This window comes from Carettochelys insculpta, chromosome 2 (assembly GCF_033958435.1).
Source record: "Carettochelys insculpta isolate YL-2023 chromosome 2, ASM3395843v1, whole genome shotgun sequence".
Taxonomy (NCBI): domain Eukaryota; kingdom Metazoa; phylum Chordata; order Testudines; family Carettochelyidae; genus Carettochelys; species Carettochelys insculpta.
The window spans coordinates 67,074,417-67,089,297 of NC_134138.1; the positions used below are offsets into that span (position 1 = coordinate 67,074,417).

Consider the following 14,881-nt stretch of genomic DNA (forward strand, 5'->3'; position numbering starts at 1 on the left):
GCTGTGTGGCACTAGACAAGCATCTCATTTCAAATCTTATTGAACATATTTTCTGTTAAACATCTCAGTTATTTTTAGAAACCAGACTAGTAAGACAGAGCTTTCGCCACCTGCAAAACCTGCAGCCATGTGGAGGGTGAGCTAAGTACAAAATTAACTTTCATATTAATGTTTTGGAAAAAAAAATCCCAGAACTGGCCCCTTCAGGGCTCACCCAGTTTGCACGCTATACTAAATTTAAGGTATAAGGTCAGCTTGGTAGGGCAGAACAGATACAGGATATTCCAGGTTTGATGGATGGGAAAATCTTAGGCTTTGCTCCCACTTCTAATAAATATTACAGGCAGACCTGTCCCCTCCATAGGACAAGGTGCAGTGGCTGCTCTAGGCCACAGGCTTTTCAGGACCAGAATGGGAGGATTACCCACGGCAGGGGGTGGGCCTTACACTCCCCCGGACAGACTCAGAAATAGGTGGGTGCCTGGGAGTGCATGAATATCTACCAACTCATGTTGTATTAATGTGTCTCTGTCATGGAGGGGTTCCACGCTCAGGCGGCTGCACCAATGTCATGTGGATCCTTCCCTTTCCCTGTCCAAAATCTAACAACGAAGAAGACAGCAGCAAAAAACTACCCTCTGTCCCTTCTGTGATCTGACCTGTGGGTCTAGGATTGGGCTGATCCGCCACCAATGGGCTCAAAAATAAGAGGGTGACAGGAAGATTTATTACTGGCTATGGAGTATATCTAGTACGTTGCTACGAGGTGAGCTGGTAGCTACTGGTACGCTCCCGCTGAGGGGAGACCCAGGCCAGGGCAGGCTGAGAGCAGGCTTGGGGCAGCCGCCCACAGGCTGCTGGCGGAAGCTCCCGCAGCGCCTGAGGTTCGCCTCCTTTCCCCGCAGAGGCTGGGAGCCGTCAGGGCCATAGCAGCAGCCCTGGCACGACGGGAGATGGGCCTAGTGTCTCCGCCCCGAGGAGAGTTTCCATGGTCAGGCGGCGACGGCGCGCAGTCTCCCCCACACCCAGCACAAAAGCGCGGCCTCTCCACGTCAGTGCGCACGCTCAGGCCGCGAGTCCCCTTTTCCCTTCACTTCTGCCCCTTCGCGCCTCAGAGGCCGTCGAGCCAGCGGGCGGCCGGAAGCCGGGTTCTAGCTCCGCCCACCCCAGCCGTGGGAGGAACCGTCTACCCGGCGGCCTCCGCGGCCGGCGTTCCGTCACCCTAGCAACCGGCCCTGAACTAGGCGGCTGGGGAAGCCGCCCGTGGTTCCCTCGCATACCTGGCCAAGGCTGGGGCTGGCCGGCTCGCGGGGGGCGGTGCGTGTGGTACGCGCGGGGGTGCGGGGCGAGCGGGCATGAGCGCCGAGGGTGGCGTGGATGGGGGTGACTGGGCGGGTTGGCGCTGGGAGCGAGGGGGTGAGGTGAATGGCCAGGCAGCCTCTGTCCGCGGGTGAGGGGTCGGGAGGACGGCGGGAGAGGTGCTGTTGTCGGTGGGGCACAGGCGGGATGGACAGGGAAGTGCAGTCACCTCTGGGTTAGCTGGGCCGGGAGGGAGGTAATGTGTGGGGGGTAGCAGAGGGGGAGTGTGGGGGATGGGATGGGGCAGGGAGGGGATGGCTACATGTGGCCGTGGTGTAGTAGGGCTTGACACCTATGGAGCATGGGTTGAAGCCTGTATCGGCAGGAAACACTAAAATTGCATCAGCTTCTCTCCTTGTACTTCAGCTGCTGCTTAGTTTGTCGGACTGCATTTCCTGGGTGCCGCTTTGGTATTTGCTGACCTGAGCTGATCATGATATTGGCTTAAAATAACAAGATTTTCGAAACAATAAATATGTGGCGGGGTATTATGTGTCTTTGGGAGTTAGATTATCATGAATACAGGAGATGGGGATTTCAGGAAAGTCTAGATATCATGGGAGTTGGTAACACTGTGCTCTACATGGTTTACCTCAGGATCAGGCAACTGGTAAAATTCTGGGGAAGTTTAAAGAGAATATACTCAGCTCTTTTTGAATTAAGTGAGCAGGAAAAATTATACTTTCCTCATCAAATAAAACTAACAAAGTGTACGTGTAGAATGTAATCTGCTGAACTTTAGACTTTGCATGTGAACATTCTAAGAAATTAGGCTGTACTTGTCTTTTAATGTTTCATTCTCATACATACCTATCAATATTTTAAGTAATAATGGTGGGTTTAACACATTATCTGTATGAAAGTTTTACTTTCTAGTTATGTACTCATCAACAACAGTTGTGTTAAATTGTGAAACTCCATATTGATGCATCTATTGGATAAAATCTGCCACCACTGCCAGTAATAGCTAAATGTACATTTAGATTAAGATTTTGAACTCTTAAGAATTTCAGACATAATCCTAATTTAAGAAGATTAGATTAAGAATTTTCAGGAATTATTTCTGTAAACGTGGCCCAAAATTATTTCTGCTCTTCCAAAGACTAGTGCTGTTGCAGTATGAAATTAAATAGAAGTGGGTGTTACAAACTCTTAATCACAGTAACACACACACACACACACACACACACACACACACACAAAAACCAGAAATATAATTTATTTTGTGGGGAAATTATCCAAAATAAATTCCAAAACCAAGAAGATGAAAAAGGAGGGTACAGCTGATTATAAAGTGGAGGCTTCTGTATATAGTTGTAGAAAATGTGAAATGAATTGCACAGGAAAATTACTTAAAATGTTAATGAAATTTTGGTAAAATGTATTGTTTTAATTTTGCTAGATTTTCTGTATGAAGATGGTTAAATCTCTTTTGTTCATTTTGTTTTTAATGCATTTTAGAAAAGCCACTTACAATACTATATGGAATGAGAGATATCAAAACTGTTTCTGTGAAAATTTAGCTAACAGCAGAATTATGGTTCGACTAACAGTGGATCTAGTTGCTAGAAGCATCAGTCACAAAAACCATAAAGAAGAGTCCCTGGCACAGTATCTGAGAAAGATGACTCACCTGAATTTATCAGATAAAAATATTGATACAATTGTAAGAGCTTTTTTCATAAATCATGAAATACTACTTTTAATATTTAAACTCAGTTTTATAGCTGGGTTTTTAGGGTATTTATTGCTGTTTTTTGATGATTTGTTAATTGTAAGTAGGACAACGCTGACCCTCAAGTTTTATTTTAAAAGTGTGATTGCCTTTAAAAGGCTCAATTTGGATACACACATTTGAGCATTCGTTGCTGAATTCTTAAAACAGATACTCAGTGAGAGCCTGTGTGCACTTGGCAGCATATCAGAATAATTTGGAATGTACTGATATTTAGAATACAAACCATTATAGCTGTAATAGTATCTGTAGTTCTTTCATTATTCACACATTTCAGTATTTCATAGTTCCCACTGATCAACAAAATTGTTCTTCACCTTTGGTCTTAGTCTGTTTTCTTCAGCCAGCTAAAATTCTCACTGAAGTCAGGTGTGATTTTTTTTACCTTCATGAAAGTGGGAAGTGTGGCCTACGTCTGTGACACACAAGAAGAATGTATTGGGTACATGAGCTATGTTACCTAATATTTTTTATTGAAAGAAAGAAATATATAAAAGCAATTACAGTTTGAAGAAGAGATACAATCAATAGGTTTCTGCCTTTCAAATGTTAAACAAGTCTTTGTAGTTTTAAAAAAGGTTAAAGTAAAATCTTTTGTAACATTCCAAAAAGAGAGAAATATATACTTATAGCTTTAAAAATTAAATTACTTTGCTATATTTTAACTACATTTGAGATATTTGCCACCTTACATAAGAACATAAGAATGGCCATACTGGGTCAGACCAAAGGTCCATCCAGCCCAGTGTCCCGTCTGCCGACAGTGGCCAATGCCAGGTGCCCCAGAGAAGGAGAACAGAAGACAATGATCAAGTGATTTATCTCCTGCCATCCATCTCCTGCCCTTGTACTGAAGGCTAGGGCACCATACTTTACCCCTGTCTAATAGCCATTTATAGACCTAACCTGCAAAAATTTATCAAGCTCTTTTTTAAACCCTAATAGAGTCCTGCCCTTCACAGCCTCCTCCGGCAAGGAGTTCCACAGGTTGACTGTGCGCTGTGTGAAGAAAAATTTCCTTTTATTAGTTTTGAACCTACTACCCATCAATTTCATTTGGTGTCCCCTAGTTCTTGTATTATGGGAAAAGGTCATTATTTTTTCGATATTCACTTTCTCCACACCATTCATGATTTTATATACCTCTATCATATCGCCCCTCAATCGCCTCTTTTCCAGACTGAAAAGTCCCAGTCTCTCTAGCCTCTCCCCATATGGGACCCGTTCCAAACCCCTAATCATCTTAGTCACCCTTTTCTGAACCTTTTCTAACACCCATATATCTTTTTTGAGGTGAGGAGACCACATCTGCACGCAGTACTCAAGATGTGGGTATACCATAGTTTTATATAGGGGAAGTATGATATCTTTTGTCTTATTATCTATCCCTTTTTTAATAATTGCTAACATCCTATTTGCTTTACTACCTGCCGCTGCACACTGCGTGGATGTCTTCAGAGAACTATCCACTATAACTCCAAGATCCCTTTCCTGATCTGTCGTAGCTAAATTTGACCCCATCATGTTGTACGTGTAATTTGGGTTATTTTTTCCAATGTGCATTACTTTACACTTACCCACATTAAATTTCATTTGCCATTTTGCTGCCCAGTCACTCAGTTTGCTGAGATCTTTTTGTAGTTCTTCACAATCCCTTTTGGTTTTGACTGTCCTGAACAACTTGGTGTCGTCTGCAAACTTTGCCACCTCACTGCTTACCTCATTTTCTAGATCATTGATGAACAAGTTGAACAGGATCGGTCCCAGGACTGACCCCTGGGGAACACCACTAGTTACCCCCCTCCATTGTGAAAATTTACCATTTATTCCAACCCTTTGTTTTCTGTCGTTTAACCAATTCCCGATCCATGAAAGGATCTTTCCTCTTATTCCATGACCGCCTAATTTACATAAAAGCCTTTGGTGTGGGACCGTGTCAAAGGCTTTCTGGAAATCTAGGTATATTATGTCCACTGGGTGCCCCTTGTCTTCATGTTTATTAACCCCTTCAAAGAATTCTAATAGATTAGTCAGACATGACTTCCCTCTGCAGAAACCATGCTGATTTTTGCCCGACAATTTGTGCTCTTCTACGTGCCTTGCAATTTTATTCTTTACTATTGTTTCTACTAATTTGCCTGGTACTGATGTTAGACTTATCGGTCTATAATTGCCAGGGTCTCCTCTAGAGCCTTTTTAAATATTTTTTAACCTTATTATGTTAATGAAAAATGCAAGCTGTGTATTTTACACAATGGACTGATTCTGATTAGGGGCCTTTAGACGTCACCACAATGCAAATAATACTTACGAAAATATCTAATTTGTGACTATGGAGGGGAGGAAAAGTAACTCTGCAGCCCAGATTTTTCATTGTTTTAAAGTAATAGTAATAGTCTCAATGTTGTTAAAATACAGAACTTGCATTTTTCAGTAGCCATTTTTTTCTTCTCTGGGGAATCTTTGGAAGAGTTGTTTACTTGTAGGAAATTATTTGCACTTGCCTATGATCGATTCCCTGTATTTTTCAAGAAAGTTTGGAAAGAGGAAGGAGAGAAACTGTATGGAATATAATACAAGTGAATCTAATAAAGCTAACAAATTGGGACCAGTATGGTTGTCAAAAATTGTACATGTTAGAGCTTTCATTAGTGAATTAATTTGCTCTCTTTTGCCTAGCCACTTAAAAATAATGGTACTTAATTTTTAAGGGGTAAACCTGCAAACTGTGAGCTTAATCTTGCTCCTTTTCAACTTAATTTCAATGGGGCCTGGTTTAGTTCTGATTCCTTCTAGATACAGAAGGTATTTTGAAATTGCTAGACCCTGAACAACTAAATTCAGACCAATGACTGATGTCTGAAAACAAATACCAAACCCTGTTTTCAATAGAGAAGGTATTAGGCCCCAATCCTGTAACTGGATCCATGTAGGCAAATTACTGCACTCTAATGAAGCCCCATAGAAATTAATAATAATAATAATAGTTATAGATGCAGGCCTGGGATCTGCCCATGAAGATCCAGTTACAGGATCAGGTCTTTAGATACCAAGGTGATGGATGCCTTAGGAATACTTTGATAAAAACATGCTAGCAGAATTTTTTATGTTTATTCAGGTTATTTTTAAGAATGTCTTTCAAGGGAGTGTCAGATTCTGGTGAATCTTAAAAGAGGAAGTATAGTAAAATTCATTAAGTATTTTTATATTTTCTTCACCAAGAAGCTATTTTCAATTATATAATGAGATTTAAGATAGCTTTCATTTTCTTTGAGGCAGCGATCCACTGAACAGATGTTTTCCTTTTTACTTAAAGGAGGCAGGAAAGACAACAAGATCATAAAGGCTAGGGAGAAGTATAATTCTCAATTTCAGTACAGCAAAGCATTAAAGAGAAGAATTAGTCTTTGCTTTTAAGAGAGAGTTGCTTGATTATTTTACTACAGTTGTTTAATTAAACAGGTTAAATTGTTTGTCAGTGGTGAAAATCTATAGAACTGAAGCTAAGGCTAAATATAGCAAGCTTAAGAAGATGATTATAAAGGAGCTGTATATAATTATTTTATTTTGTCTTCCAGGATGACCTCTCTTTGTGCAGAAATCTTAATGTCCTGTATCTGTATGATAATCAAATTAGACAAATCCGTAACTTGGGCTTTGCTTCAAATCTAACACACCTATACCTGCAAAACAATTGCATTTCATGTATGGAGAACCTCACATCATTAAAAAAACTGGAGAAACTGTAAGTGAAAATTTTCATTTATTTTGAAAAAATTAAAAAATATATTTTATGCTATTTATTAGTAAGAAATATTAAGAAAAAAATTAAGCACTGAAGTCCTAGGCTATAAGTAGGTTAAATGTTGTCTTTCTGTGACAAAGTCAAACCTGATAGTTACAAGACAGTGGTGGAAGGCAGATATACCAATGCTAGAACGACGAAGACTCTTTTTTCCTATGTACTGAAACGAGGTTACTTCAGGTAATTAGAGATACCAAAGTCCCATTAAGTGCTGCTGGTGACCATAAAACCTGCTTTTCTGGTAAGAGACAGGGATACCAAACAAGTTGCAGTAGGGTTAGGGGCATCAGTGAGAAAAGGTTTTTTCTAGGTAGAAGGCTGCTCATCTCTCTGGAGCAGCAGGCTTTTTTTATAATTATTTTTGGGAGGGAGGGGTGGGAGTTCAGAGTAGGGATGAGAATCAAGGTCCAAATTGGATGGTCAAGGTATAGTCAAGATACAGACTCCAGCAGCAATAACAAGAATAATGATAAGTAACTAAATACATAAATAAAAAGATTTCAGGATATGTTAAAGAATATGTGGCAGTCCAGATTTGGGCCACATTGACTACCCCTGCATTGGGGGAAACAACCAAGTTTATTTCTGTTTTGGGTAAGGGCCACCAGCTAGGTACCAGCATAAGAAGCCAACACCTTGGGAAGGACAAGGAGATATTTTTTGTTTTGTGCTGAGATTTTGTTTTCTATGCTTAAGAGAACTACTTGGGCCTACCTTGAAGCACTGGGGAAAATTGGCCAAATCATTCATAACCTCCAGAATGGTGCTGATTGACTTCAGGCACTACAGCCAAAGGCAGAAGCTCAGGCTAAAGAAGTGAGGGAAGAGCCTTGCCAAAAATTATAAATACCCCTTACTGTCTGTATAATAGGTCTTTTCAAGTGTTCTGTGACCACATATCCTGGGAAGTGAAATTTGAAATTAGGTTTACTCTGTTTGAAATACACTCATCCCTCGTTAATCAAGTACTTTATTTACAAGTACTTGTTTAAACGAGGGACACATTTACTGACCTTTTGTTCACTGGATGAGTGAACTCCCCCCACTAATAGGAGACTTACCCCTCCCCGCGGCTCCAACCTGCCACAGCCTGACCCCCCACTGGCCCCGCAGACCCATACCACGGCAATTTAACCCCCCGCCCCCCGCCAACTCCTGCACACCTGAACTGCCAAAACCTAAACCCCCTAACAACCCCCACACACCCAAACTGCCAAAACCTAAACCCTCCCACTGAGCCCTGTGCACCCAAACTGCCACAGCTTAAACCCCTCCCAGCCCCTGCGCACCCCAAGTGCCACAACTTAAACCCCCCACCTGCCCCCTCACGCACAAACCATGGCAATTTAAACCCCCCTACTGACCCCTGTACACATGAACTGCCAAAACCTGAACCCCCCAGCCGCCGGCCCCTGTACACCAGAACCACCACAATTTAAACCCCCTGCCTGCCCCTGCACACCTGAACTACTGCAACTTAAAACCCCTGCCAGCCTCTGTGCACCCAAACTGCCAAAACTTAAATCCCCTGCTGCCCCACACACCCGAACCACTGCAGCCTAACCCCACTGGCCCCTCAGACCAAAAGCGTTGCAGACTTACCCTCCCCTGCTGGCCTCACAGACCCAACCTGCAGCAGCTAGAATCCCGCCCCCCACACCCCACTCAACCCACCACCATCTTTTAGCCCTCCCTCCCACTCATGTCCCCACACTGCCCCCAGCCTTTAACACCCCACAACCCCAGGTTCACGTACCTTTCAAAAGCAGTACCATCTGCTGCCGTTCCGAGCACCAATCAGAGACTGTTACACATATCTTAATAGGAATTTAGTGTCCCTCTTACGAGTTTTCGCCTACGAGCAAAAAGTTAGGAACCAATTGTGCTCGTATAGCGAGGGATGAGTGGTGCTGTCTCTTTTCCAGAAAGTCTAACAATATTACTATCTATAGATCAATAGAATTGTTAAACTTGCATCTATTGTTCTATAAATAGTACAGTCAAGTACAAGTCCATTTATATGAGTTCCTCAGTTGCAATCCCTTTCACATTAATTGCTGCAGTGAAATAATACCCAGCAGGGATTCATTTCTATTTTGAGACTTGAGCATGCATCTCTTTGTTTTTATTTTTCTTTTACTCTCCAACTGTGTTAAGTCTCATTTATGTTGTTTTCTGCAGGTATCTGGGAGGCAATTACATCACTGTAGTAGAGGGCTTGGAAACATTAGAGGAACTGAGAGAACTACATGTTGAAAGCCAACGACTTCCTCTGGGAGAAAAGCTCTTGTTTGATCCAAGAACTCTTCATTCCCTGGCAGTAAGCATATATATGAATTTTCTGACATACAAGCTATGTCTACCCTGGGATGCTACATCGAAATAAGCTATTTCGATGAATAGTGTCTATACATCTTCCAGGGCTGGTGCCATCGACGTTGGACAGCACGACATCGAAATAAGCGTTGCAGGGGAGGGTCCACACACAAAAGCCGCCCAAATTGAAATAAGGGTGCCAGGAACAGCTGCAGACAGGGTCACAGGGCGGACTAGCACTTCAGAGGCAACAGCAAGCCGCTCCCTTAAAGGGCCCCTTCCAGACACACTCAGCCTGCACAGCACGCAGTCTGCAGAGCCGCAAGCATGCACCCCGTGGAAGCAGCATGGACCCCAGCAGCAGCAGCAGCGAGAGGCCCACACACCCACCCCGGGAGGACCAGTGGCTGCCCTGCTCAGTGCCATGCAGGAGGCAGCTGACCATCTTTTATTTGAGGAAGATGAGCTGCCCCCAGGGGATGAGGAAGCAGCTCCAGATCTTGCTGCCCTCCCAGCCCCCTGCCCGCCGCACACGCCGCCAGCTGTGGAGATACCCCACGAGCACAGACTGGTGGGAGCGGCTGGTGCTCGGCGAGTGGGACAATGACCACTGGCTCCGGAACTTCCAAATGAGCTGGCAGACATTCCTGGAGCTCTGCCAGTGGCTCACCCCTGCCTTACGGCACCAGGACACCTCCATGCGACATGCCCTGACAGTAGACAAATGGGTCGGCATCGCTGTCTGGAAGCTGGCCACTCCAGACAGCTACCGATCCATAGGGCAGCAGTTCAGCGTGGGCAAGGCCACCGTCGGGGCTGTCCTCATGGAGGTAAGAGGACCCGGGGGGGGGTGGGGGAGCCCTGGGGGGAGGGCCAGACACACCCTGCACACTCCTCACCGGTGCTCTCTCATGTCCTTCCCCTGCAGGTTGTCTGCGCAATCAATGCCCTGCTCCTCCACAGGCTCGTGTGGCTTGGGGACCCGGATGCCGCCATCGCAGGGTTTGCCAGCCTGGCTTCCAAAATTGCTTTGGGGCCCTAGATGGCCCGGAGCACAGCGGAGGACGCTTCCTGAATAGGAAGGGATACCATTCCGTGGTCCTCCAGGCCTTGGTGGACAGCCGGGGCCTCTTGTTGGACATTTATGTTGGCTGGCCTGGCAGTACCCACAACGCCCAGGTGTTCAGAAATTTGGGCCTGTGCTGCCGGCTGGAGGCGGGGACCTACATCCCCCAGCGGGAGATCCCTCTGGGGGACACCACCATGTCCCTCTGCCTCGTCGCAGACGCGGCGTACCCCCTCCAGCCCTGGCTCATGCACCCCTACACGGGCCATGTCACAGCCAGCCAGGAGTGGTTCAACATGCGCTTGAACCATGCACGCCAGGTGGTCGAACGCACTTTTGGCTGCCTCAAAGGGCACTGGAGGTGTCTCCTCACCCGCCTGGATGCGGGGCTAACCAACATCCCACAGGTTGTGGGCCCGTGCAGTGCACTCCACAACCTGGTCGAGAGCAAGGGAGAGGCCTTCTTCCAAGGCTGGGCTGTGGAGGCTGGCAGGGCCAACGTCCAGCCACCCGCTGCCCCCAGTCGCCAGGTCGACCCTGAGGGGATCTGGGTCTGGGAAGCCCTGCGGGCCCATTTTGACCAGGCTGTGGGGTGAACGCTGGCAGGGCCAGTTGCTGGTGAGCCACCCACTGCCCCCACCATCCTCCACAACACTCCCTGCCCCCACGCCCACACCACAGAGCACCTGAGAGCTCACACACCCACACATTTCTTTGAAATAAATGGAAATTTTGTTTGAAAGAAAAACGTGCAACCTTATTATTAAAAGAAGAAGGGGGGAACTATGTACATGGGGGGGCAGCTTCTAAACAGGGGTAGAACAAAAACTATTTACAAAGATGGGGGGAATATGTACAAAGAGGGGAGCCTTGGGGGGCAACATCCTTGGCCCCGCACCCCCTACTGTCCAGCACCTGGTGTTGGGGGAGCGACCAACGTCTGGGCTGGAGGCCCTGTCGAGTCTGGGTGGGGGCCAGGATAACCGGCAGATAGGGCCGGGCGGTGTCCGGAGGCCCAGGTCCCCCTCCGCGGCAGGCCCCAGGATGGCTGATGGTGGAGGGGCGGCAGGCAGAGCGGCGGGGGGGGGGCCAAGTGCCGCGTGATGTCCTGGAACGTGCGCATGAAGGCCCCCCAAGCCTCCTGGCGCCAGGCCAGCGCTCGCTCCTGGAGATGGAGCCACCGCTCCTCCACCTGCAGGCACCGCTCGGACACCTCCAGCTGACGCCAGAGGGTGGCGAGCAGCTGGGGGTCCGTGGACGCCCGTGGATGGCTCCACCGCTGTCGGGCTCGTCCTGGGGCTGGTCCGTGCTCTGCCGAGGGGCTGGCCTGCTGCAATGGCCCCGGTGGGCTGTCCAGGACCACAGACGCCGCGCCGGTGCTCTCTAGGTCTTCTGATGGTGCAGCTGCGGAACGGGGGAAGAAGAGTGGAGACAGCCGTTAGTATGGGCCCTGACCCATGGCCCTTGTCCCCCCACCCCTCTGCTGCTGGTTCCCCATCCCCGTCCCCGTCCCCCGGAGATGCTGATGATGATGATGGGTGTCCAACCCGCCCCCCACAGGGGACCCTAGGTTCCGCTCCCCCCATCCCCAGGGATGGGGCATGGCGCTGTCTTGCTGGGGGGCAGGGGCTGATGGACTCTTCTGAGGGACATGCCACTGCTGTCCTCGGGGCCCTGGTCATGTCCCTTGTCCCCGCCCCTTAACCCTGGGGGTGTGCACCGAGGGGGGTACATACCTGACGGTCCACTCCCACGGTCGGGGGACACCCATCGGGTGGATGCCCTGCTGGAGCTGTGGGAGGGGAGGTCTATCAGCAGCCCCCCATTGCTGGAGGCCTCCTCCTCCTCCTCCGGTGTCCCAGGGGTGAGCTCCTGCGGGGGCCCCTGGGGTGCAGGGCTGGCTTCTGGGGCGGACTCTGTCTCCGGGGCCTGCTGGGGCTCGTTGGCCGAGTTGTCAAGGGTGGCCGGGGGACAGGAGGTATACCGGGGGCCCAGGATGGCCTGAGCTCCCTGTAAAAGGGTCAAGCGGCGGGCGCAGCCCCAGATCAGCTGGCCGTGTCCCGGGCCCAGGCGTAACCCTGCCGCAGCTCCTTTACCTTACTCCTGACGTGGTCAGGAGTGCAGGCAGGGTGACCCCGGGCGGCCAGGCCCTCGGCCAGCCAAGCAAACACATCCGTGTTCCGCCTCTTGCTCCCCATTACCTGGAGCACCTCTGCCTCACCCCAGAGCCCCAGCAGGTCCCGGATCTCGGCCTCCGTCCAGGAGGGGCCCTGCTGCCTCTTCCCCTGCTGGCTGGCAGGCTGGGAGCCCTGGGTCCCCTTGGGGGGGGTGCCCTGTGGGTGCTCGGGGGGCTGGCTGGCTGCCAGGGGTGCAGGGTGGTGGGTTGGGGCTCTGGGAGGATGTGCAGGCTGGGCACGTGTGTGTGCTGCTGCCTGCACGTGCTCTCAGCTTCCTGCACAGGAAATAAGGGGGCGGGGAGCTTTAAGGGGCTGCTGCACATGGCAACCATAGAGCTCAGGGGCTGGAGAGAGCATCTCCCAACCCCTCAGCTGATGGCCGCCATGGAGGACCCCGCTATTTCGATGTTGCAGGACGCAGATCGTCTACACACACCCTACTTCGACGTTCAATGTCGAAGTAGAGCGCTATTCCCATCTCCTGATGAGGATAGCGACTTTGACGTCTCACCGCCTTACATCAATTTCAACTTCGAAATAGCGCTCGGCACATGTAGACGCCGCGGGCGCTATTTCAAAATAGCCAGCTAGTGTAGACGCGGCTACAGTGACAATAGAACTGTCCATGCTATTTTTATTTCAAAGGGAAATATACAAAATAGCTAGGAAAAAGTCACATTTCCCCAAAGTCTAGCAATCTGTTTGCTTTTTTATATGTAGCATGCATTTGTTTATTTACTTGAAGCTGAAGGTTACATTTTCGGTGTGCAGAAGAAATAAACAGTGAATATGTTGAAAAGAGCAAAAGGGGATTTATCACAGAGATGTCAGTTACTCAATTCTGAGTCCAAAGCTTGCACACTTTTTTAGAGGTGACACTTAAGAGTTAATAAACTAACAGTCAAAGCATTTGACAACATTCTGGAGGAAAATCCTTGTGAAAGGTTAAACAGGTTTTTCAGTCCATGACATATAATCAGGCTTTCCTTCAACCATTTTTAGAGTGATGTCTTCTGTCCTTTTTGTACAAAGTTAATCGCAGTATCTATTTTTGCTCTTCACTTTAGTTTCCCCTGCCAGGTGTTCTTGTTTCTCATGGTTGGAAACAAGGAAAGGATCAGAAACGTGAGACCACTCTGTGGATTGCCTGCTACTGTTTTGCAGACCAGCAGTGATTCACTGTTTGGGAAGTTTGGGGTTGGTAATTGTGTGCACTGGAAGGATAGTAGGTCTAAAACATCTGCCCATTTCTGACTTGGCACTGCAGAAAGAAACAGTCAATGGTCAGTCAATAATTAGTCCCTTTTCTAATCTAGATTAGTGGCTCCTGTCCTGGGGTCCATGGACCCCTCAGGGGTCTGCGAGAGTATTGCAGAGCATCCATTAAAAAAATAGATAAAAATAATCAGAGAAAATAAGTTTCGATAAATTGCATCCTTACAATAAATTATTATTTTTACATTAAATATCTTCCAATAATGTTAATTCCTGTCTGGAAATCTATGTTGCTGTTTTATTTTTCATTTAATGAAGCGTACGTAGAGGCTAGAATTGGTTTTAATGGAGGTCCGCAAGTGGTTTGGAGGTGTGATTGGGCATCTGCAAACTGTTTTGTGGGGGTGACTGAAGGGGTCTGTGAACTGTTTGTGGGAGTGACTGGGAGTTCACACTATTGAAAAGGTTGGGACCACTGTCCTGGATTTAAATATGCTAGCTAGTTGAAGATGCATTTTTCCAGTTCCTGAATGCACAAGTGCGTTTTTGGACATAAAAGTATACAGTAATCCCCCTGTATGTGCCATTTGGATTTGCACTTAGCTCACATTGATGCTAGTTAAGTGTAAATCAAAACTGTTCCAGCCCCCCAGCTGGGGGAAAGCAGGGGAGAAGCCCTGCCTCTCTTGTGTGCTGATCAATTTCCTGGCTCCTGCAAGCCCAGGGGATCCAGGAACCAGTATACTGCCTGGTTCCCGTCTCCCCCAACTTGTGCAAAATTCAAGTTACATGGTGGTTGCGAGGAACGCAACCCCCACATAACTTGGGGGTCTGCTTTTCTCTAACTGCTCCTGGGCACCACACCCCCACTGCTCTGATTGGGTGGAATTCTGGCCAATAAGAATGGTGAGAGAAGCCTCTCCAGGCAGCCTGCACTGCCTTTCCCCACGGACGGGTAGGGGGACTGGTGGTGGAGGTGCCAGAGCTGCTTCCTGCCCCCCCCCCCCCCCCCCAGGCAGAGACTGTGGGCTGGATGCAGCCCAGGCTTGCCTGACTCCTACCTGTGAGGCTCAGGGCTCCACATCCCTCAACCACCGTGGGCCTCATGCTGAATAGGGGAGCCTTGAGCCTCGAGCCTCAAATCTGGATCTAGGCAAGCCACAGACTTAGGATGGTCATCCATCCCCTTTTAGCTGGGACAGCCCGGT

The 14,881-nt window shown here is 47.9% G+C and overlaps 1 protein-coding gene across 1 annotated transcript in view; it reads left to right on the top strand.

Moving 5' to 3' along the window:
* The first annotated feature begins 2,896 nt into the window (after positions 1-2,896).
* Positions 2,897-14,881, top strand: part of PPP1R42 (protein phosphatase 1 regulatory subunit 42) — a 60,355-nt gene continuing 48,370 nt past the window's right edge. Inside the window, exons 1-3 of the mRNA XM_074985748.1 lie at positions 2,897-3,025; positions 6,673-6,839; positions 9,081-9,219. Of these exons, the coding sequence (XP_074841849.1) occupies positions 2,897-3,025; positions 6,673-6,839; positions 9,081-9,219 (435 nt within the window). The remainder of the gene's footprint in view (positions 3,026-6,672; positions 6,840-9,080; positions 9,220-14,881) is intronic.